At 26.9% G+C, this 23,541-nt stretch overlaps 2 protein-coding genes across 6 annotated transcripts in view; one reads left to right on the top strand and one right to left on the bottom strand.

Annotated features, from left to right (window-relative positions):
• Window positions 1-207: 207 nt before the first annotated feature.
• LOC107455998 (CDK5 and ABL1 enzyme substrate 2) lies at window positions 208-15,289 on the top strand. Its single transcript, XM_016073762.3, has 12 exons — window positions 208-844; window positions 1,711-1,835; window positions 1,905-2,025; window positions 2,108-2,188; window positions 2,884-3,016; window positions 5,698-5,890; window positions 5,992-6,116; window positions 7,789-7,895; window positions 10,189-10,225; window positions 10,315-10,377; window positions 10,458-10,562; window positions 13,146-15,289. Exons 1-12 carry the CDS (start codon window positions 459-461, stop codon window positions 13,284-13,286), a joined length of 1,617 nt encoding a protein of 538 aa, XP_015929248.1. The 5' UTR covers window positions 208-458; the 3' UTR covers window positions 13,287-15,289.
• A 3,132-nt stretch (window positions 15,290-18,421) lies between these two features.
• Window positions 18,422-23,541, bottom strand: part of LOC107455995 (band 4.1-like protein 1) — a 66,440-nt gene continuing 61,320 nt past the window's right edge. For all 5 annotated transcript variants that reach the window (XM_016073755.4, XM_071178942.1, XM_016073754.3 and 2 more), the window contains one exon: window positions 18,422-21,924. The gene's annotated coding sequence lies outside the window, so the exon portion shown is untranslated. The remainder of the gene's footprint in view (window positions 21,925-23,541) is intronic.

Here is a 23,541-nt window from a genome sequence, read left to right as displayed (position 1 = left end):
CTCTCTTGCAAAAACAGTGCCAAGTATGGGTTATTAGATTTTTAAAATGAATAGGTGCTCTAGATATTATTTTTTTAACACCTTTTAAGTTAAAATATTAAATTTTAATATTAGAAGCAGTTTTTAGAAATCATGCGTGAAATAATTTAGTTAAAAAGTAGATTCAGATATCTCTTCCACATTTTTCATATCGTTATGATCGATATCAAACGATACAATTAAAAGGGAAAATCTGTCTCATGGGAGGGAAATATTTTCCGCCTGCTAATAAAGGGATAATTCTAGTTTCGTATTCTTGTTTTGAAATTTTCTTTTTCGTGGAAACAGCTGTTTATGGTTTTGCTTAGTAATATCTATTATTAACTCTTGTGTTTTAAGTATATATTTTTCTCAGAGAAATTAACATTTCTATTTATTCTACAATTTTATTAAAAATCTGGGCAGAAATTTATACGCAGATGACTAGTAGCATTTCTAAAAAAATTCACTCCCGCCGGCGCTTAGCTGCACTTACTTTTCTGTCTAATATTTCACTTGATGGTACTCACCGTGATACAAATTTAGGTAACTTTACCTTTCATCTAAAAGTTACTAAATCTGCAAATGTATGTCCCTTACCTGTTGATCATTTAGAATCTTCAAAAAATATCCGATCCTCTCCCAAAAGTGTTACAATCGAAACAGAACCTCAAATAGCTCCTGAAAAAGTAAGAGACCCTGACTCTGCGAGATCGTCTATTTCTTTTAAAAGCGATAAAATCATCAAAAGGAGAAATTCTGAATGTAAACATCATGAATTTGTTGACCAGTTTGAAGATATACTCTATGTAAAAAACAGAGTTCGGTTAGTATTTTACTTGAATTATATTTTTTTATTTATTTATGTGGATTAGATCTTTTGTTTCTTCTTTTAATTGCTTGTTGACAAATATGTATTAAGTAAATTATAACAGTTAGGCTTCATTGATTTCCAATTAAAAAATTTAGTTTTAAAATATCTTATGGGTAACTCTGAAATTATACTTGTTACATTTTATTGATTTCTAGTTATCAAGTTAAGTATATTAACCAATTCAGAAAATTTCCTCGAATAAAAATTTATGCTAAAAAATAGAATTTTCTTAAACTTTTTTGGAGTTGTTGTTTGTAAGAAGGAAAATGTTAAGCTATGTTGTAAGTTTTAAATTCCTTATTCCCATAAAACTTTTATTAATTTTAGAAATCTCATAGTTTTATATTTTTATCTGTATATTATCTAACAGTTACATGATTGTACAAAATTTATATTAATTCTCAATATTTCTACTTACCAAAATAAAATAATAAAAATGTTAACTTAATAGACAATAAGTTTAATATTTTAATTGTAGAATGTATGTGGTTTAAGTGCTTGCAACAAGTCAAAATATTATGAAATATTTCAAGATTTATCTCTCAAAACTACATTTTATAGGTTTGAAATGAAAATTTTTATTTAAAAATAACTATTTAGATTTATGATTTGTAAAATCCATGAGCTACCATGTAAATAACTACATACAACTTTTTGAAATATTTTTTGAAAGAGATTTTTTTTAAAAATGTTTGTAAAAATTTTTAACTGTGTTTCTTTTACCACTAACTCAATTAAATTTACCTTATTCGAAGTGCATAATAATACTTGTAAAATTTTAATGTGTTTATAAATATTATAAATTTTTTGTTATATAGAGTTCACAAATTTGTTTGCGATGCAAAAGCACGACTGTGTAATTTAAGTCAAAAAAGAAGGTTATCTCATCAAAAGTCTATAGAATCATATGGTTTACCATCAGCTAACAGTACTGAAAGTCTAAGTAAGCAAATTAACTTAATTCTCAAAAAATATTAAAATTTTGAATCTAAATTACTTTATACTATTTCAGCTGTTTCTGGTAGTTACCGAATCAGAAAACCCTCCCTATGTCCATCAGAATGTTCGTTTCCGTCTGCTGCTGAGATTAGGTTTATTAAAAGCTTAAAGGATCACAAAAATGATTCAGAGAGGTTATATCACATGTTTTTCATGCATATTATTTTTTAAACTAAAAAATATATATTATTTATTGAAATTTTTATTATATTTCAGAATGGTATTAATAAGTGAAAAGAAATCTCCATTCGCTTTGTTTTCTGTTGTTGCATTTAGTAAATCTCAAGGATCCTCTAGGTATGTTTTTCTTTTTTTTTTTTTTTTTTTTAATTTTAACCTTTTATTTATTTATTTTTTGCTTGAAAAGATTAAATAGCTCCTGAAAATTAACTTTTCAGATCACTAACAATCTCTTTTATATGTTACTTAACCTATTACTTTTTAATAAGCCATTTATAAAATATAATTTTAGATTTAACTGAATTTAGACAGCTCTACTAAATAAGCTAAATTTGACATACTATATTAATTCAAGAATATGGTTGGAAAAAAATGTTTTATAAAATTGATGAAGTAAATGCTTAAAATAAAAACAGTTCTCTGTACCCTCCTTCATTTATGAAAATCATTAAAATACAGTATTAAATTCTGGCAGGCAAAGTCGGTGGTCAAAAATGTCTACTCAAAGAGGTTAACTTTTTAAAGATACTGATTTTGAGCTTTTTTTATTTCTATAAAGTTGATTCATTCTCATTTATAATGGATGTTATATAATATAATTAAGAAAATGTTCATTTCAACTTCTGTATATATATTTTTCCATGTATCATTTAAATATGTTGTTTATATGTTTTTGAAAACCTTAATTTTTATTTGCATGTATGAACTATAAAAATACATAAATGTATATAAATAAGTCTTAAAAATATATTTAAAAAAAAAACTATAAGTCATACAACTCTTCTATAAACGCACTGTTTGTTTCTGTCTAGAATCGACATAAAAATAGATGGCAGCCGAAGGAGACATGCAACCAGTATGCGTCAGCTTGCAGCAATCAGTGATGGACCAGACCCACTTGATATACTCTCTCTGATTGGTGTTGAAAAACCATTAGAAGGGCAGGTGTGGGTTCTTGAATTTAAATATTTATCTGATTTGTTGAAATTATTTAACACATTTGCCCATGTCCGACTGAGGTGAAAGTTACCGGCAAATTTGCACATGCCCTGGTGAGACACGGGCAATCTTGTGTCTCACATTATTTTATTTCTAATGCCCGTCTGCGATTCGTTCTAGTAAAAATGGATAGACTAGATTATAATTAAATTTATTTACCATAAATGACACCACTATGCAGCATTTTTCTTGTGCAAACCACGTGGTGCATTTTGATGATTAGCTATTTGATATATTAATTTAATTTATTGATAGTTAATTGATTATTAATTGATATATTGATTTAATTTAATTTTAATATTTCAAAAATCAAAATAAACCTGTAATCAAATTGTTTAAACATTGTTTGTACCATAACTTTTTAAATAACTTCTACACCAAACCCCATTCCCTAGCCCCCCCCCACAACTGAAATTGTAGAAATAACTTACACTATCTATACCTATATATTCATTTTCTGAAAAAAAATTTAAAAATATCGCTTTTACCAAAAGAAACAACTCATGCTTTAAGAGGTTATAGAAACTATTAACTGCTGTCTCAATTTCTAACATCATAATGCTCTTAATATGAAAGTTGAGCGTGAACAAGTTTTTGTTATCATAATGTCAAATATTAGTCTAATTTATATTTTGTTTTTGCATTTGGGGCTTTTCTGTGTATCACAAAGTTTTTTTACACACTGCACCATCTCAGAAAAAAAAAAGTTGTTCTGTTTAACCACTTAACACTTACATTATCTCAAAAACAAAAAAATTGAAACCTTTTTTTTTTTTGCATGAAGCATACAACTTTTTTTTTGAAAAAAATATAAGCCATACCATTGATAAAAAAGTATCAAGTGTCCGACTAGTAAAATTTATTGCAGTGAAAACTTATGTATGTGGATTGAGTTGTGGATACTCTTATGCATCAATACGAAACATTGGTCAGTGTCAAATGTTATGCGACTTTTATTTATCATTCTGTATCACTTAACATTTATATGAAGGAAATTTTAAATTAAGTTTCTTTTACGGTTATGGCTTTTTAATTTCCTGAATCTATTAAATATTATATATTAAATATTATCTATTAAATATTATATATTAAATAATATCTAAAAAAGTTTTAAAGTGATTTGAAACCAAACTAAAGAAAAAAAATTTAGGATAAAACTGTTCAGCTAATTGTATTCCAAGAACCTGTGTTTGCAAGGAGCATAACTTAAAAAAAACGCTCTTAGGATAAGTAAGAATAAGTATGATTGCACAGGGGTCTAACAGTTAAACATTGGCTGTCGCTCCTAAAAGTAACAACTAGGCTCCATAATTTCGATATTATAACTCTTAAAAAAAAGAAAAGTTGTTTAAAATCTTCTTCTATATTTAAAACTAATGGCCTCAACGTAGTCTGAAGCAGTTGGAAAAAAACCCAATAAGGAAACAAATTATTTTATATAATATATTTGTTAACGCTATATTTTATTTACTACAGTAAATCTTTATGACACAAACCTTACCTTCCGTAATATAGAATTTGGTGTTAGTTTGAACATTTCACATGTAATTTAACTTTTCTACTAAACATGGCATTATATATATGGTGGCTGTAGTGTGCGGACATCTTCGCCAGAGGGCGCTTCGCACACTCACCTCCGAAAAAAGTAATTAATCAAAAAGAGAGAGAAGCATTCTCGGGACTGACTTGCGAAGTCAGATACGATCATGTCACTAATTTACCTTATCTTTTTATATTATTTTTATATATGTTAATAATAAACAGTGTTGTCTATATAAGTGATAGTTATTTATGAGAATCAACCACATAATATTCGTGAAGGAATATTACAGTGGCAGACCAATATTAATGCTTTAAAATAATTTTTGAATAAAGATACTTTAAAGTACAAAAATATGCACTTAAGCATTTGTTATTTACATGGAAAAAAATGAAATTTTTCAAGAGAATTAGAAACAAAATTCAACAAGTTTTTCAATTTTAGTTTGCTTTAGAGAGTGTGAATTAATGCAATTTATGGAAAATCGTGGCTTTTGCTTAAAAATTCTGTGTAAAATTCATTTTCCTAAACTAGTTGATTATAATATGAATATTTTCATTGTAATTAATATATTTACTAAATATTTTCACATAACCATAATTTTTTTTGGCTTAAATTATCTATTAGTTATTTTGGTTTTTATTGCAAGTGTAAAATTCATTTTCCTAAACTAGTTGATTATTATATGAATATTTTCATTATAATTAATATATTTACTTAATATTTTCACGTAACCATAATTTTTTTTGGCTTAAATTATCTATTAGTTATTTTGCGAGTGTAAAATTCATTTTCCTAAACTAGTTGATTATAATATGAATATTTTCATTATAATTAATATATTTACTAAATATTTTCACATAACCATAATTTTTTTAGCTTAAATTATCTATTAGTTATTTTGGTTTTTATTGCGAGTGTAAAATTCATTTTCCTAAACTAGTTGATTATAATATGAATATTTTCATTTAATTAATATATTTACTAAATATTTTCACATAACCATAATATTTTTGGCTTAAATTATCTATTAGTTATTTTGATTTTTATTGCAAATAATGTTTACCCTTTTCTTTTTTCTAACTAGGATATATCATATGGGGATTTGTTAGCCCCATCCCTATTGAACAAGAAATCTAGAATACCAGACAACTGTCTAGAAACTGATATAAGTTTGCGATTTCCGTATCTGATGCATACAAGTTTGCATACAATGGATGCCCCTATCCCGCGAATAAGTCCAAAATTTTCTACTACTCCTCCGATAGCATCCGACAAATGTAAATATCTCAACTTTTGTGTCATAAAAACATATTTTATTTATTTATTTATTTTTTGGTAAAATTTGGATAACATAAGGATTATATTAATTTATGAATAGTTTTAGAGAGGGAATGTCATCCATGGATATCTTACCATTCAGCTATTTATCATCCCAATCTGTTAGATGATCCAGAACTCATTGCTGGAAAGCATAGCACTCTTTTAAATTTTCCTTCTTACATAGTAAGCTGAATTCATTTATAACATCTCTAACAATATAAAGGCTTGGAGCAATATAATGATAAGCCACAATCTCAGGTGAATTAAGAATGTATTTTTGATGAAAAGCACCTCAATTCCCAGGTGGCCGATAACATCAGCACTCGGGTGGTGCAGTAGGTAGTGGCGTCACTAACTCCACTGGTGGCGAGTCGGGGGTCGCGAGTTTGATCCTGGTAACTGACTAAACTAACCGCATGTGTATATGTGTCAAGGTGCACATTAAATTTGTCGTGATTGGAAGTTCTCTCGTTGGTTGTGTTTCTTGAAGTTTGAACGAAGGGGTACTAGCTCAGATGTTGTCCTCGACTTGACTGATAGCAAAATTATGTCATGGTAAAAAAACAATAGAGTTCTGAAAAAGAGGACTAAGTGATAGGCTGTGATATGTCTTGGCAATAAGATTTTTCTGTACATTGTGTTGTTAGTTAGTGGAAATTCTGGAAAGTTGTAAAGTACCTTTCTGGAGAGATTACTAAGGCATAGTTTGATGAACAACTGTCTCTTTTAGGAAAAATTGCGGCTTNTATACTCTTATGTGAAAAAATGTATGCATTTTTTGCTTATTCCATTTACACTGTTTATAAAAGCATGTTTTTATTTTAATTCTTAAGAAAAGACAAAAATTTCCTAACGCTAGTTTTAATTAATGTAGAACATATTAAACATAAAGTTTAAATGAATGTAGAACATAAAGTTTAAATTAATTAACCTTATTGACATAATTATATAGTTAAGCTTCGAAAATATTACTAACTGTTTGAGTGCTGAAGAATTTTCTTCTGTTAAAAGTGCAGTGTAAAATGCATAGTTTCTTATTTCAGAACATAATAAAAACGGTCATAATCAACTCTTATTATGTAAAAAGTATTTATTAATAAGAGTTAAAAGTAAAATAAAGTATGTAATTTAAAAGTAAATATAGCAGCATAATTTTGCTTTTACACATTTTTGGTGCAGTGCGAGAAAAGTGTGATAGCATTTCACTGCAATCAAATATCCAATTTTCTGAAATTTTTGTAGCTTAATCTCTATTTAATCTTAATTAAGCTCGAAGCATTTCTTTTAAACAGCCAACTTAAAAATTTATCAATATGTTAATTGTAAATTAGACAAAGCATATTTTTAAAATAGAATAAGCATTATTTTATTTTAAAACTTTCAAATGAAATAAGATCATAATTTTTTTGTATCTTTAACTTAATTGTTTGAGTTGTTGAGAAACAGTTTAAACTTGGGTATTTTTTCTGAGAATTCTGTTTAATAAACAATTTAATATTTTTGAAAAATATAGTTTGTTAAAATTTAATAATTACGAGTGAAGCTAATTTTATACCTTGAGGTATAAAATCTTTTATATAAATTGCATTTCCATATTTATAAAGGAATAGCCTTTAAATTAAGCTTCTTATTTTTAATATACTATCTTTTTAACTTTCTGTAAAGAGCTTATTTATCTCCTTTTTTTCCTACAAATATTTATCCACTAATTTCGTAAAATTTTAAAATATTTTATGCATATTTATTGATTTATGAAATTGTTTGTCAATTTGTAATCATATTAATTATGTTCATTTTTTTCTTTAGCTCCAAAATAATAGCTTTATTTGTAAACAATGTTTTCTCATGATTTCAGACTTCTGTTATTGATTATGTAAAGCCTTCAGATTTAAAAAAAGACTTGAATGACAGATTCAAAGAACGATTTCCTCAAGTTCAGTTAACTCTAAGCAAGTTAAGAAGGTAAATAATAAATTTCTAAGCATGAAAATATTGTAACACATAAACAGTTTTTTGTTGCATATTAAGAAAGTTACATAATTGAAACAAAAATTACCTGATAAATTTATATAGAATGAAAATAATTATAGATATATATAAATTCAACAAAAAATTATAGTATTACTCCAATTTTATAAATTTTTTCTAATCACATCTGCTAATGATGTAAGCAAATGTAATAATTAACAATAAAATCATTCTATTATTTTAATGGCAAATTTGGTTTTGTTTTAAGCTATGTTTAATTTATCAGCTAAAATAGTGAAATTGCCTTTTTCCTCATAATGAATCTACTTCGTAAAGGTGGGGACCCTTATTATCTCTTATTTCTAAGACACTATGGGGAACCCTATGCTTGTCACTTTTTTTAAAAAATCAAAGCACTTTAATTTATTTTGGGGAAGTCGGAAAGAAAACCGTAGTTTTCACTCTTCAGAAAGCTCTTATGAAACAAAATTTTAGAATTAGAAAATATTTATTTAAATATTTGGGGCCTATAAATGCGAAATTCGTCAATTCTAAAAACCGTGAATGTTGTGCATAAAAATTAAACAGTAGTATTGAAGAAAAAAATTGATTTTTTCGCATTTAGAAATAAAGTTTAAGTAAGGGAAGAAAAGAAAAAGATGTCTTTCAATATCATAGGTGAAAAACTGAAGAGTCCTTAGAGGGAACTTTAGAAAGAGAATGTTCAAAGGACTTTACCTATACTCCTCAAATCCTAGTGAAGTTTCTGTGTATATCTTTATGATACTCTGTTGCAAGTTAAGAAAAAAATCATTATCCCTATGGAGAGACCCTGTTTGCATCTAACTGCACGCCAAATGGATGCCAAGCTCCCAGCGTGAACGTATATCAATATCGCAAACTCTTAGATGACGTTGCACAGCCTCCTTTATGCTTGCTTTCTTATACTTAATATAATAACAGTTTACATGAATAATCAATTAACAAAAATAATTTCTAAAAATCATAACAAATGTACGTCTTTCTCTTCGCTTTTAAAAAAACTGATGGAAGAATAATAAATATTGTTTCTTGCAGATGATTTTCTTCCACGGTGAAACAAAAATAAAAATTCCGTATCTCGCATTTAATTTCCTAAAAGCATGTCACCATAAGCCGTGCCATTTTTAGTGGTCCAATCAAATCTAATGCTATTACAATGTCATATAGTTGTTTCGTTTTTACGAATGAATGTTCTCCTCATTTATCGAAATATATCGCAAAGTCTAGGATTCCTGTAAGGCTACAAAATTATAATATTTTTTTAAAAATAATTCTTTGATACATATCGTAAGAGATAGCACATATTAAATTTCTGACTGATGTGTTTAAACTTTCAAAGCCTTTTGCCTTGTATAATTTGATAACGAAATAGAATGGAACTGTATGCAGTCACGGATGATTACTTAAATCCTATACGGCTATGGTGTTGCAATTTCTTAACTTGCAATGTACTATAGTTTCATTTTCTACAGAGTGCTTGTTTACATATATATAGTTCCTCTCATCGTTGTTAAATATGGCACAACAAAATTTCAAAAAGTTGTTGCAACTTTTAGCTCTTTCATGGTGTGGTTAAATCACTGATTCATTTTGTTATAAATTATTTATTAATGTTTATGGATAGAAAAGAGCAGGTCATGTTTTCTTTTGACTGCTATTTATTTTTAAAAAAACAATTATGTATGCCAAGCTCTTAAAAGAACTTTCTTCAGAGAGGGATCAGGCAAGATTCTGATTAGGAAATTGATCTGAAAGAGAAAAGACTGTTTAACCGCTAAATTTAACTTGCTATTGATTTCACTTTAGGATGATTTTCGTGCCGTGATCTGTGGCAGAATAATCGCCAAACCTTGGCAAATTCTGGGCAGTGGCCAGCGAGAATCTAAAAAAAACATCACAGAGAGGGACCAACTCGAAAGGTACAACTTGTAGCCACCCCCGGGCAAACATCTACGTTTTTTTTTCTTTTTCTAAATTGCAAGTTTAAAATCTATTTGCCACCTTGGCGATAGTAATTGGGGCGACAAATCACGATACGGAAATATCCCTCACTTTTAACTAGTTTTGAATCATAGACTAAAATTATTTTAGTGATTAGCTATTCATTTTTAGTCTTTGTTAGCAGTTGTCTCATGTGTAGGATAAATTGTTATAATACATATATAGTTACGTTGAGCGTCAATATTAGTTTAGTTTGAAGGAAAATGAAACTTATTCATATCAATGTCTCTATAAATCTTTTTAGTTTGAAACGAGAGATGTACAAGATTGCTCGGCATGAGGTAAAATCTGAACAGATCCATTCCCTTTTTTTTTACATTTTAAGTATTCATATTTTTGTTTGTAAATAGTCTTATCTGTTATTTTATAGTGCAATATTGATCTTTCTGTGGTGGCTCAAGCTTTTGTGTATTTTGAAAAACTCATATTAAAAGTGAGTTTTCTTGAATATTTTTGCATGATGTTTTCTTTATTTACTGTAGAACATTTTTGAACTTTCCTTTTAAATTTCAGATTTTAGTGAATAAACAAAACAGAAAACATTGTGCTGGTGCTTGTCTCTTGTTATCAGCTAAATTGAATGATGTGAGAGGGATAGATTTGCAAACTTTGTTGGAGGTCAGTGTTTTCAATTTGAACAAAATTTTCTTAAATTCATAAGATTGAAATGTTCTGAGATTTTTTTCCCCAAGAAAACAAGGATAAGAAAATATTTGCTCGTGTAAGCTAGCTGATATGAATTTTCTTTACTCAATTGTGCAAATTCAAAATTTTATCACTCATAACCAGTTCTAATTGGGCATCATAAAATTACAGTAAGAATCTTTTTTTTGGTAAAATTATAGCTCGATACTTAAGCTCTTTCAAAACACATAATGTTACAGAAATACCCTAAAATAAGAAAAGGAACTGAACTTATATACCCGAAGCAGCGTTTGAGGAGTCCGATTCAAGTGATTTCGTCATAGATCTTTCACGATATTTAATATTTGTTTATTATAATGATCAAAATGCGAAGAAGTAAATAATATGTCCGTATCCCCCCCCCAACAAAATGTGAGAATATCACCCATAATTTTAGAATAAAAAATTATTACATGTTCAATTAAAAAAAATATTTATTTATTTATTTTTTGTAAACACAGTGTATTTGTTATTTTAAATTAGTAACAAATATGTTTGTTAGTATTAAAAGTATCTTGCAGAAAGATATTAACGCTAGAGGGTTTAGTCGCAGATAGCTCAAAAAAATTCTGCCGCAGGGTGTGTTAGGGCATATCAGATCAGTAATAACAAACACACATAAAAGAAAGAAAAAAATAGTTGCCTTTACATGAACTTGTTACTATTTGAAGCTAAGATACAGTTTTCAAGTTGATGCAGGTAATTTTTTGATTTCATGATTTGGGACACTTAGGATGATGTTTGTGTTTAATATTTATGTGTTTTTTAAATCGTAAAGGTACTTACTATTTATCTTTTGTTTAAGTAAATTGTAACCAGTGTTAAAATTTGATATTGAAAATGGTGCTTCTTGTGATGGTGTTCATCACTTATTTTCTAAAGCTTTTTTGTTTGCTTGAAAATTTTATTTTAATTTTCTTATCTTAACTTCTTGAATTGAATTCTAAAAGTTTATATGTTTTTACCATTTAATATTTTTGATTATAGATGTATAACTGAGAAATATAATGTTTCTAAATTAATTGCATAAAATAACCTTAAATTTGAAGAAAAATCAACATTGAAAATTTGACTTTCAATATTGAAAGTAAAAATTTGAAAATTTTACTTTCATTTTCTTATTTTTACTTTTTAAATTGAATTTTCAAAGTTTAAAATACACTGACGGGGAAAAAAATACCAACACCAAGGAGTTGTGCTAGTTAAAATAAATATGGTAGGCTTGTGTATACAACTGAAAGATGTCTATTCAAATTTCACGCTTGGAGCAGAGTTGCTTTAAATACATGTTCTACAGTTCGTAAGCCACATTTGTGTTAAATTTTGATGTAGGGAGTTGCTGTTAGTCAAGAATGCCTTTACGAAAACGGAGAAGCCATTATCAACAGCTCACTGACTTTGAACGTGGTCGTATAATAGGGCTGCGTATGGTGTAATTTCTTTCTGTGACATTGCAGAGAGACTGGGGAGAAATGTTTCCACTCTGCACGATTGTTAGCAACAGTGGTCAGGGAAAGTTACTGCTTCAAGAAGACCGGGTTCTGGGGGATCACACGGCACTACTCTGAGGGATGGACGTATGGCTGTGGAACACCGCACAGCATTCAACGGGGTATTTTCCAACAGGATAACCCTCACCCTCATACTGATGTGTAACGCAACATGCCCTACAGAATGCTGACATGTTGCCTTGGCCTGCTATATCACCAGATCTTTCATCAATCGAGCATGTATGGGACATCATTGGACGACAACTTCAGCGTCATCCACAACCAGCATTAACTATTCCCTATTGACTGACTTAGTGCAATAGGCATGAAACTCTATCTCACAAAATGACATACGGCATTTGCATGACACAAAGCTTGCCCGTTTGCATTCAAAATTCTGGTGGTTACACAGATTGTTAATGTGCCAGTAATTCACATTTGAAATGGATTTTCTCTTAATATCATTGATCTGTGATCTTGAAACTTTAATCAATTAAATATGTTACTCAGACAAACGCATTGCCGGAATTTCATTACCTTTCTTGGTTTTGGGATTTTTTTTCCATCTGCGTAGCTTTTTGCATTTAATATTTTTGATTATAGATATATAACTTAGAAATATAATATGTTTCTAAATTGATTGCACGAAAGCTTAAAAAAAAAGTGAATTCGGAGAAAATCAATATTTTGAGAATACAGTTTTAAACTGTGCATTATTTCACCCACTCTTAAAAACAATACATAATGTTAGATAAATGAACATCCATTGTATGTCTGTTAATTTAAAATTGCATCTACGATTTGATCTTTTTTAACTTTGTCTGAGCTGTATTTATATACAGTATATAGTTTACCCTTCGACTCATTTGTCTCAGACAGTATGGAATCACTGTGCCAATCAATAAGCTACGAGTTGTAACTTTATATCTTTAAAAATATTAATTGATAAAATTCTGATTTATTTACAGTAGTAATAATTTTTGTACTGTATTTAAACTTTTAAATTTATTTTTTTCATTGTTTTCAGAAAATAGAAACAGTATTTCGCATAAACCGAAAAGATTTGATGGCTTTGGAATTTGGAGTCTTGGTTGCCTTGGAATTTTCTTTGCTTCTGAATACATCAGAGATACTACCACACTACCAAAGGCTTATCTATGAGTCTTAAAGAATTTTTAATTACGATTTTCACTCATTAGAATGAACAAGATTCGATTTTTTTTCCTTCTCACATCTTTCTAATATTCAAGAAAGTTACTAGGTATGCAACAATTAATGCACCAGTTAAGTAACTAGAATGTTTGAAGAATTTTTCACAATGTTAATTGTTTACATTGGGTTTGATTTATTGTGAATAAGTTATGTGAGTGGTTTAAACTTGATTCTTTAATTAAGATGTATTTTTCAGGTAAATAATATATTCTCAACACTTACTCTCGATTGTCCCCTGAAATAAATACATGAAGAAATATAATATTGCTTTATGTATAGGCTTAATTCAGTCACTTGAAAAATAAGTCTTGGATATAAAAACTAATATATTGTCATAATTGAGTAGTAAACCCGTTCATCTGAACTATTTGAATAATTAAGATTCAAAAGTTAACTATTAAGCTTTTGACTACAATAGCTTTGTAAATGTATAAAATATTTTTTATGAAGTATAAAATAACAATCTGTATTATTAAATTGAAAAATATACATCATACATTTAAGATTATATTGAGTATAATATAACATGAAGTATAAATTAATAATCTGTAAAATTATATTGTTCATTTAGACCTAAAATTTCTAAAGTATAATATAACATAAGTTTAAAAAAAAAAAAAAATTTTTTTTTTTGAACTAATGGGTGATAAATGCATATTTCAGAGAAAAATTATATTTGTATAAACCTTAAATTTTTTAAAACAATATTAAAAATTTGAATGGAGTTCAGAAATAAAGCAGGATCGATATTATGTGATTGTTTCAATAAGTTAGCAGGCAAATTAGTCAAAATGATTTCTTTTATATATAACATATTGAATGACGCATTATTTACAATTTAATAAAGAAAGAACTTTTGACTGGGTTCTTTAAATAATCATGTCGCTTAATATTTATTTTAACCTGTAATTTTAAAGAAACAATTACCTACATACAACTACAACTGTACTTTAACAAAAAAATCGTGAAAAGTTAAAGCTGTGATATTATAAATAACTAATTTTTTATAATTAGTTACATTTTCTTTATGTTTCCCTTCTTGGTGTATATGGATAGTGATCTATCTTTGTACATAAAAAAAAGTAGAAATAATTATTTCTAAAGAATACGTAAAATAAAAAATTTGATTGATAAATATTCATATTTATTCTAAACTTTAAAAAGTACAAAATTTTTATATTTCTTAAAACCTCTTCATATTATCTGAACTTTATCTGGTATGTACTTAAAAATTTATACTGTGTATTTTACTGTCATCGCTATTGTAAAAAGGGAAATTTTTAAAGAGAAAAATATATTGTATTGTATTATTATTTATTTTTTGTTATTAGGTATTTTTGTGAAATTAGATTTCTCTCAACAGCAAATAGTGTGATAAACGTTATAAATTTTTTATTTACTAAATTTTTATAAAACACAAAGTTTAGAAAAAAAACATTCTTTTTTTTACTACACTTATCAAATTATATCTTTTCGAAATAGTAATTTGACACTAAAAATTATTTTTAAATTTATATTTTTCTATTGTTAAACATTTATTCAATTATAATAAAAAAAAGTTTAATTTTTTACCTATTCAACAATACCTTTTAACTAAAATTGAACCAACTTAAATATTTTCACACCTGTTAAAATTCTGTCACAGTTTTTGCATTCTGGAAATTAAAAGAAAAGGAATTTTAAAATTATATCTGTGTATGTTCTACTAAATGTTATAATAAGATCTGATATTTATATATATAATACTATGTGATAATTGTTATTAATCTGTGTTGATGTTAAAACTTAAGTTGAAAGAAAAATACATTTTCTAGTCAAGAAATTTAATGTAATCAGAAAACAATTTTTGTGTTTCTGCTTAATGTGATAACTTTTAACCCTATTTATGTGATATACTTTATACAAACTTAAAGTTGACATGTTAAAATTTGACTCCTATTAAATGTTTTATGTACACTATCTGGCTTACTTTTCATTTTTTTAAATTTAACAACATATTACAACAGTAAGTAAACAAATTATCTTTTGTGAAATAGTATACTATAGATTATCTGAGTACAGATTATATGTCTTTTTCTGAATTTGTAAATTAGTTTCATTCTTTGATTAGATTTTGTTTTGTTACTTCACTGCGAACTAAATAGTAGTACAAAGGCAATTGCACTATGACAGACAATTAATCAACATTTTAATCAAACATACACTTCAACAAAAGTAAAATATTAAAAAAAAAATTTGTTTGTTGGTGAGACCAATAAATTTTACTCAGTCTGGAATTATAATTAGAAAATGATGTCATAGACTAAACAAGAGACAAAAATATTAATTTGAGGTTAAGATTCCCTCCCCCCTTGCTTTGCCAGGGGCAAAATTCTGATTTTTTTTTTTTAAGTGATGGCTGTATTTATATTATACAAATTAAGCACATAAAAATCTTTTTTTTCTATTATGACTAAATTTTGGAAATATTTTCTATTTAAGCTTTTTGGTAGAAAATAAAGACATTTTTTAAAAAAAAAAAATTTAACAATAAAAGTAATAGGAAAGTTTCACATTAACTTTAATAAGTTTCTATTGGAACATATGAATGCCAAGTTCACTGACAATTTAAACAACAGTAGGCAACAGTTTAAATTATCATAAAATCATGAATGATGCAAAAGAATTACAGATAAAAATTGTAAATTAAGTCAACTATTAAAAAAATTTAAATGAATTTGGAGAAAAAAAACTTATTTGGTGATAAAAATATGATTATAAAAAGTACCTATTTTTCTCTAAGCCGAAACTGTAATTTTGCTGGTTAATTGGGGGGGGGGGGTGACATTAAATAGATAGTTACTTTTTACACCTTTTCAGAAGTTTCAGTATCTAACAAGTTATTCTTATTTCTTTCAAACATTGGCAAGCGTTTTTGAGAATGATACAAAATTCTAGGTTAAAGAAATTGTAGCACAAGTGTATAGTTATAATTATATACAATCAGTTTTATACTCATTGGTTGCTTTCTTAACTAAAGTGGCAACATATTCTAGAAAGTGTTAAAACTAAGTTCATAGAAAATTAGCACATGGTTTCATTATATATTGTGAATTTTTTTTTTGTAGATTATTAAATTAATCTAAAAAATATTGTAACAGTTATAATTTTTAGTTGATTAATGTCGTCATACATTTATGTATGGAATTGATAAGCCTTATTTCTACATACCATTTAGAGGTTAACAAACATTATAAATGTTAAACTAAATTGCCAAATGATACAAATTACAAAATACTACTGGATAAAATAGACCTCTATTCTACTCTTAGAGTATTCAAAGCAAAAAGCATGACCACAAAAAATATGTTTATCATGGATAATATATAGTTACAATTTTTATTATTAAACATAATCTTAGATCTTGGAAAAATTTCTGTCTGCCCTCATTCTTTTCCCACTGAATTTTGTAAATTACGGAAGCATATATTTTTAACCCTTATTTCATGAGAATATGTGTATTATCAGGATCAAGATGGCTTAATACATGTAACGTTTGTTTCTGGTGCACTCAATCTAGGATTAAATTCCAGCAACAGCTCGTCATTTCATATCCTACTCTCGGCCTGTGTTCATTGTCATTAGTATCATCATCACTAATATACTATCAAAACTAAGTATTAGTGACGTAAATAAAACCCTCCAACTCTTCATGTTTCATATTATATAATTTTAAATATTTTGTGGTAAGTCTTAAGTTAGGAGGTACTTGAAAATCTTCTGAGGTGGGCACACTTAAATCTAATGTTCACCACTGCAAATTATTGAATCTTTCTAGCATCATTATAAAATTTCAAATTGTTTTAGCTATTTGCTGTCAGAAGTAATATATTGATTTATAAAGATTATTTTTAAAGTTGTTCATTTTAGAATCATATTATTGATAAGTTTTCAAAATTTTTTAGCTTCTTTTTATTCAGTATTTGTTGTTTTATTCAGTGTAAGTAACTGTAGTTTACAAATGTAAAAGTTCTTACAATGCATCTTAGTAAGAATATAATTAGGATTAACCAGATTTCAAATATTTAGTTAAACTAAGAATTCAGGTATCAACTAAATTTAACAAGAAAAATGCTAAGTAAAAAACAATCTTTTATAATAGCTGCAACATGTTTCTAAAATGTTGTTTCAAGTTTATCATAAGTCTTTGTCGGCACGCCTAAGTCTATGCATACTACTGCATAACTACTGATTCTTTCTGGTAGTATTATGAAATTTCAATTTATGTCTTAGCTACTTGTTATCAATAGTATTATATTAATATTGATTTATGAAGTTAGCCTATTTGCCACTTTTATTTTATAATCAAATTATTGCTGAGATTTGAATTATTTTAGAACTTTTTTAAAAGTTTCTTTTTATTAAGTTATTGTTGTATTATGCAGTGTAAGTAACTATAGTTTGCAAAAGTATTCATTCATAAAAAGTATCTTTTTAAGAAGTATAATTAATGTATTATGATTAGCATTGATCAGAATTCAAATATTTTTTAATAACAGGAATTTAGGTCGTAACTTAATTTAACAACCAGAAAAAACGCTAAATGAAAAACATTTTATAATAGCTACATGTTTCTAAAATGTTGTTTCAAGTTTATCAGAGTTTTTACTGATGACAGTTAATTAGTCATATGCAGCGGCCTAACTTTACCCTGGCAACTGCATACTTGACATGCCTTGGAAGTTTTTCGAAGTGTGAAATAACTCATTCCAATATAGTTGTACTATATTTTGTTATAAAAAGTTATTATTCTTTCACTACTATTAAATGAAAGCATCATTACTTGTGTTTACTGTATTGCAAATATAAAATGTCTAGGTGGTAAGAAAATTATATATTTAACCATATAAAATGTATAGGTTAACCAGTAGATTTCTTCTCCACGATGCAAATTAATTTCGCTTATCAGATTAAGGCATGCTTTGCTAGGTGCTTTACCTATAGTGTCATTCTGTATTTAGTTTTTAAAAAATATGAAGACAGAGGCGAATGATTTTCAATATGTATTATCAGGAAAAGAATTGATAAATATGGCAAAATAATGATAAAAAATACCGAAAAATTACAAGTTGGTTTTATTATGGTAAATTTAACTACATTTTATATCTAAATGCTCTGACTTTATTGTTTTAAGTATATGTCAAAATAATAATATGGATTACCCCCACAAGTGTCTAAATGACTAGTTTGTTAGCTGTAAAAAAAGAACATTAGTTTTTTAAACGATTTTTAATAGTTCTATGTGCATTAAAAAAAACTTATAGCAGCATGTTTTTGGGCATGGTAAGTTCAACAAAAATTAAAAATACTGTTATGATTAACAGAGCACAAAATATACAGACAAAAGTATTTTTGTTTTAAAAAAAAGCTGCTTTCAACATCTAATTCCAATGAAACATATAGACTATTAAACATTTTACATATCACACATTTTACTGGGTGACTAAATGAAAAATCTATAATTCTGAGCAAATTTTCAGTCTTTTAAGTTTACCATTTTGTACAATAGAGTATAGGAGATGGGAACATATATATGTATCAATACTTATGATTTCAGAACAGCTATGAAAATTAAACAGGAACATAATTTTATAAATTGACATTACACACAAAGAATCAGTAAATTTAAGTTATGCACATACTTTCTTCCCCAAATTCCAAAAAAAAATTTATAGATAATTTTAAGATAATTGGATTTGCACTAATTTTAAAATAAATTAAAGGCACTATGTTTTAAAATGGTTACTATCCCTCTTCCCGAACCCAAAAGAAAGTTTACAATCACATACTTAATATTATTTCAACAACACGTATAAATATATTCATATAGCTTTATCTATAATTAAATAAGTTTATATTTTGAAATGCTTTTATTTAGATAAATTTAACAATTTTAACCATGATCCAACAAAGATCATCTATACAATTCACATCCTAAACAGATTATTTTACATTAAGGTAGCTCTTTTTTTTCAGTAATTTTTATAAGTCACATAGGCACATGTGATAAAAAAAAATTTAAATGTATAAAGTTGATATCTTTTTACCAGATGAACATATCTTAGAATAAAGATACATAAAATAAGGTAAACATTATTTAGTAATAAAACCGAATGACATGTGTAATATACAAAAACATATAAATGCATAAAATTGCAGCAAACTTAGAGTTAAACTAAGAAAATTTAAAACTCCAACCACAAAAAAAAAAGTTTAAATCATTTAATACTAATAAGAATGCACATTAGATGCTGTTTTCAAGAAATATTTGCGAACAGTTGTAAGATTACTGCCATTTAAGAACAATTTTAAAAACTGAAGAATGATTAATATAAGACTTATTCGAATAAAGCTAAAACATTATGAAAAGAGTACAAATAATGTGATGCATGCATGATCATTTTAGTAATATAGTGAAGCATTGTTTTCTTCAGTGTTAAAACACAGTATGAAAAAAGGGAAACAAGGGTGCAGAAGAAAATACAAACGCATCACTAAGGATAAATAAAGAAACTGACCAATAGGAAAGAATAGGACCATTTGAAAAGAATGGAATACAAGAAACAGTCAAATTAAGTTATTAGAATTTTTAAAAATGTGAAATGATTTCCAGAAATTTAGGTCAGTGGCTAAGCTCCTCATAACCAATGTACACTTTTAACATTGTATTAGCTTTATTCAAATGCAGCTTATTAACCCTTTCTTCATTTGGATAAGACTAATTTCTCGAAAAACCACAACACTAAGTTTTAATTTTAATATAAATTTCACCAATAAAATTACATTAATAAAAAAAATTTAAAATACATTGTTTTGTTTTTTTAACAAACATGTCAACAATGAGACATTCATTTCATTGAAAAGAGGTTTAAAATTATGTTACAACCATAAAATTAAACAATTTATGGACAGAATATTTAAGCTGCCCATTACCAAATATTTAAAAAAAAATTAACATAAAAATTTAAAATTACTTAACATCTAGTACAATTAGAAAGAGAAATTTGAAAGAAACCTACTGGATTGTACAAATATAGCACAAGAGTTTTAAGACATTAAAAATAGCAAGTATGCTAAAAACAGAATCTCACAAAGTGATTTTTTTTATTTTATAATATAGTAATTTTAGTTTTGATTCAATTTTTAGGATTAGTTATTTCACCTTTTAAAAGAAAAACTTAGTAATATAAAACTAAAATTTCTAAGACTTCTGAGATCAAGAAATCCAATTTATAAAATCTAAAAAATAAAAATTTATAATTTCAAACATAAACATTTATAAGCTCAATAATTAATTTGAAAAAAAGTAAAACTAATTTTTTGAAATAGTCTTCTAAAAATAATCAATATAAAAATTTAAATACCACCAATCAAAAAATAAAAAAATAGCATACTGAAATATGCCTCTAGTATGTAAAAGAAATAATTTCGACTTTTCAAACAGAATAACAGAACAAACAAAAAAATCTTCCAATCCTTTGCAGAATACCACATTTCTGTGATTTCACCATATATTTTCAAAAGAATCATCAGGTTTTAGGACAAGCTAATGACGTTTCAATTGGAAAAACAGTAAACGAGTAATATTGTAATGACAATTAATATATAGAACACATAAATAAAACATACAACATGTACTCATTAAAACACATAATTCAAACAAATATTTTTTTTGAAGTGAGGACTCGTTTTTAATGTTTTCATTAAGAACTTGGTACCCTAAGAATTTAAAAAGACTTATATAAGAATTAAGCTTATAACTTTTGTCTATTATAATTGGATAAATAAGGAGTTCTAGACATAAAAGCAACAAAAGATATTGACTTAATTGAGAAATATTTGAAAAATATTGAGAAATATTTGAAACATAAGGTAAAAACTTTTTCTTCATTTAATAGTTTAAAACATAATTTCATTAAACTTCTGATTGACAATTAAAAAAAAATAATTATGAGAAATGTTTTCGACAATAGTAAAATTTTTATTTAAAATATTATTTTTCATAAATGAAAGATATACTAAATCATTACTTTTTCTTTTAAAAATATTCAACACTGAAAAAAAAAACTAAAATAATTAAAACATCACCCACAAATTATAAATATAAAATTTTTAAACAGTCCTATTTTTTCCCTCAACAAGTCAAAATGAGAACTCTCTTAGGGCACCAAATATCCTTAACTATAGATGAACACATCTTATTTTGATTCAAAGGAATCATTAAAAAAGTGACAAGAAATGTATAAAATATCCCCCATCCTCTTTTGCTTTTTCTGTACAAAAGGATTGGCAGTTTTGATTGCTTGTGTCATTTTTATAGCCAACACCTGGAATTCTGTTCTTTATATCATCAGGTGGTTTTAAAAGGAAAAAATGTTCTATGTACAATAAGGAAACAACACAGATAATATATCCCCAATCACAGTAAGCGTCACAAATTAGATCTGACTCAATTTGCCTTTTAAGGAGAACTGCCATTGAGTAGTTTTATCCCCCTTGCGACTTTGAATTGGAGCAAAGCAGTTGTTCTCAGAAAAGTAGTTGTGCAGAGCGATCTAGTAGGAAATAAATTAAAATAATTATTTAAACTAATAGTTTTAACATCACAATTCTATAAGTCCAAACTAGCTAATTATTCAGATCATTCTGGGTGGAGAAAAATGGTTATTCATAGAATATGAAATTGCAATGGAAAATAAAAGGTATTGGAACAATTAATTGCCTTTATTTTTTCCTTTTTTAATAGCAATTTTTAAAGTCACATGACATTTAGTTAATGAATTCTTACTTTATTTTGGTCGTCACTTATTAGAATTTATAGTAGAATATAGTGGTTACTAACTGTTGCCACATCCTCAATACACGAAGAAATGGATATATACCACTAGCAAAAATAATGACATTAACTGTTTAGATAAGCAAATCAAAAGTATGTATGTTATCATCAATGTATGAATGAATGTAATAAAAACTTCAATAACTAAATAACAATGTACTAATAGTTTTCAACAGTAGTATACAGCAGTATCAATTATTAAGATACACAAAAAAAAGAAATGATAATCTTAGAACCATTAGTGAAATTCAGATAACTTGGCGGTTAAATGTTAGTGATGTTGCTATTTTTTTGAGCATGCCCACACTTAGTGTTTATTTATGCAAGGAAATGTCAAAATATAGTGTTTTTCAGCAAATATCCATTATCAAGGCTATGGAGCAATTTTGTTGCGGAATTTTGCAAATTGGCTATGCCACACTATAACCATTGATGGCAAGCATGTCAATTATGTCATAAATGTAATTTTAATGTCAGTAGTTGCTTTAAAAATTCGCATAAAATTTTTGAACTCAGCAGCTTTTTAAGATTTTAATTCGTTTATTTTATATAGCTCAATAATTCAAAATGAGAACAGGGAGCCTCTTAACTGCTTGGGTTTGAAAATTTATGTTAGCAGCCTCATAAGTGAGGTAATCTTTAAAGCAAGGTAAGAGGTTCAACTAGTTCGATTACATAACAAGCTCTGCTTTATGTATGTTTGAAAGAGGAAAAACTTCTTCACATGCTTCAGAATCCGTTTTTATTTATATTCACATCAATGTCGTAAACAGTATTTAGAGGAAAATATTTACGATTTGGCTTAATTTCGAATGACAGTTAACTTAGCTACATTACAAAATGAAAATTTGACTAGTAGTCAGTCCATTGTCTCTCAGTATATATAAAACTAATCCCAAAATATGACTAACTATATTTAAATTTAACAAAAAATCTGCAATTTATTGAAGTAAAAAACAAAAACTACAAAAAGTGTAAATTTAAGTTTTCAAAAGTCATAAAAAAATTAAGAATGCTGTGAATAAATTTTGTAATATAACTGTAGCAGTTTTATTAGCACAATCTAAATGTTTACACAAGAAACAGTAGAAAAATATACACCATTATAACTTAACTCACTGGTTATTGTACCTCCTAATTAATTAAGGAATATCTCCCCCCATTGTTTTACATATAGGCATAATACGAGCACTATATTTTTTAATAGAATAAAAGCATAGTCCAGCGGTTCCCAAACGGTATTCCACAGAACCCTAGGACTCTGTGGAAGAATTAAAGGGGTTACCTGTAATTCATAGGTTGCTTTTAGGAAATTATTTCAAGTAATATGCTAAAG

The sequence above is a fragment of the Parasteatoda tepidariorum genome, chromosome 3 (genome assembly GCF_043381705.1).
Source record: "Parasteatoda tepidariorum isolate YZ-2023 chromosome 3, CAS_Ptep_4.0, whole genome shotgun sequence".
In the NCBI taxonomy this organism is placed as follows: Eukaryota; Metazoa; Arthropoda; class Arachnida; order Araneae; family Theridiidae; genus Parasteatoda; species Parasteatoda tepidariorum.
The sequence above is the reverse complement of the archived record's forward strand: the minus strand, read 5'-3'. Positions and strand labels throughout refer to the sequence as shown.

Coding starts and splice junctions, on each gene's coding strand:
- LOC107455998 (XM_016073762.3), top strand. CDS start 459: ATGACTAGTAGCATTTCTAAAAAAATTCACTCCCGCCGGCGCTTAGCT. Junction 6,117..7,788: donor TAAATTTTCCTTCTTACATA/GTAAGCTGAATT, acceptor TCATGATTTCAG/ACTTCTGTTATTGATTATGT. Junction 10,563..13,145: donor ATTTGCAAACTTTGTTGGAG/GTCAGTGTTTTC, acceptor CATTGTTTTCAG/AAAATAGAAACAGTATTTCG.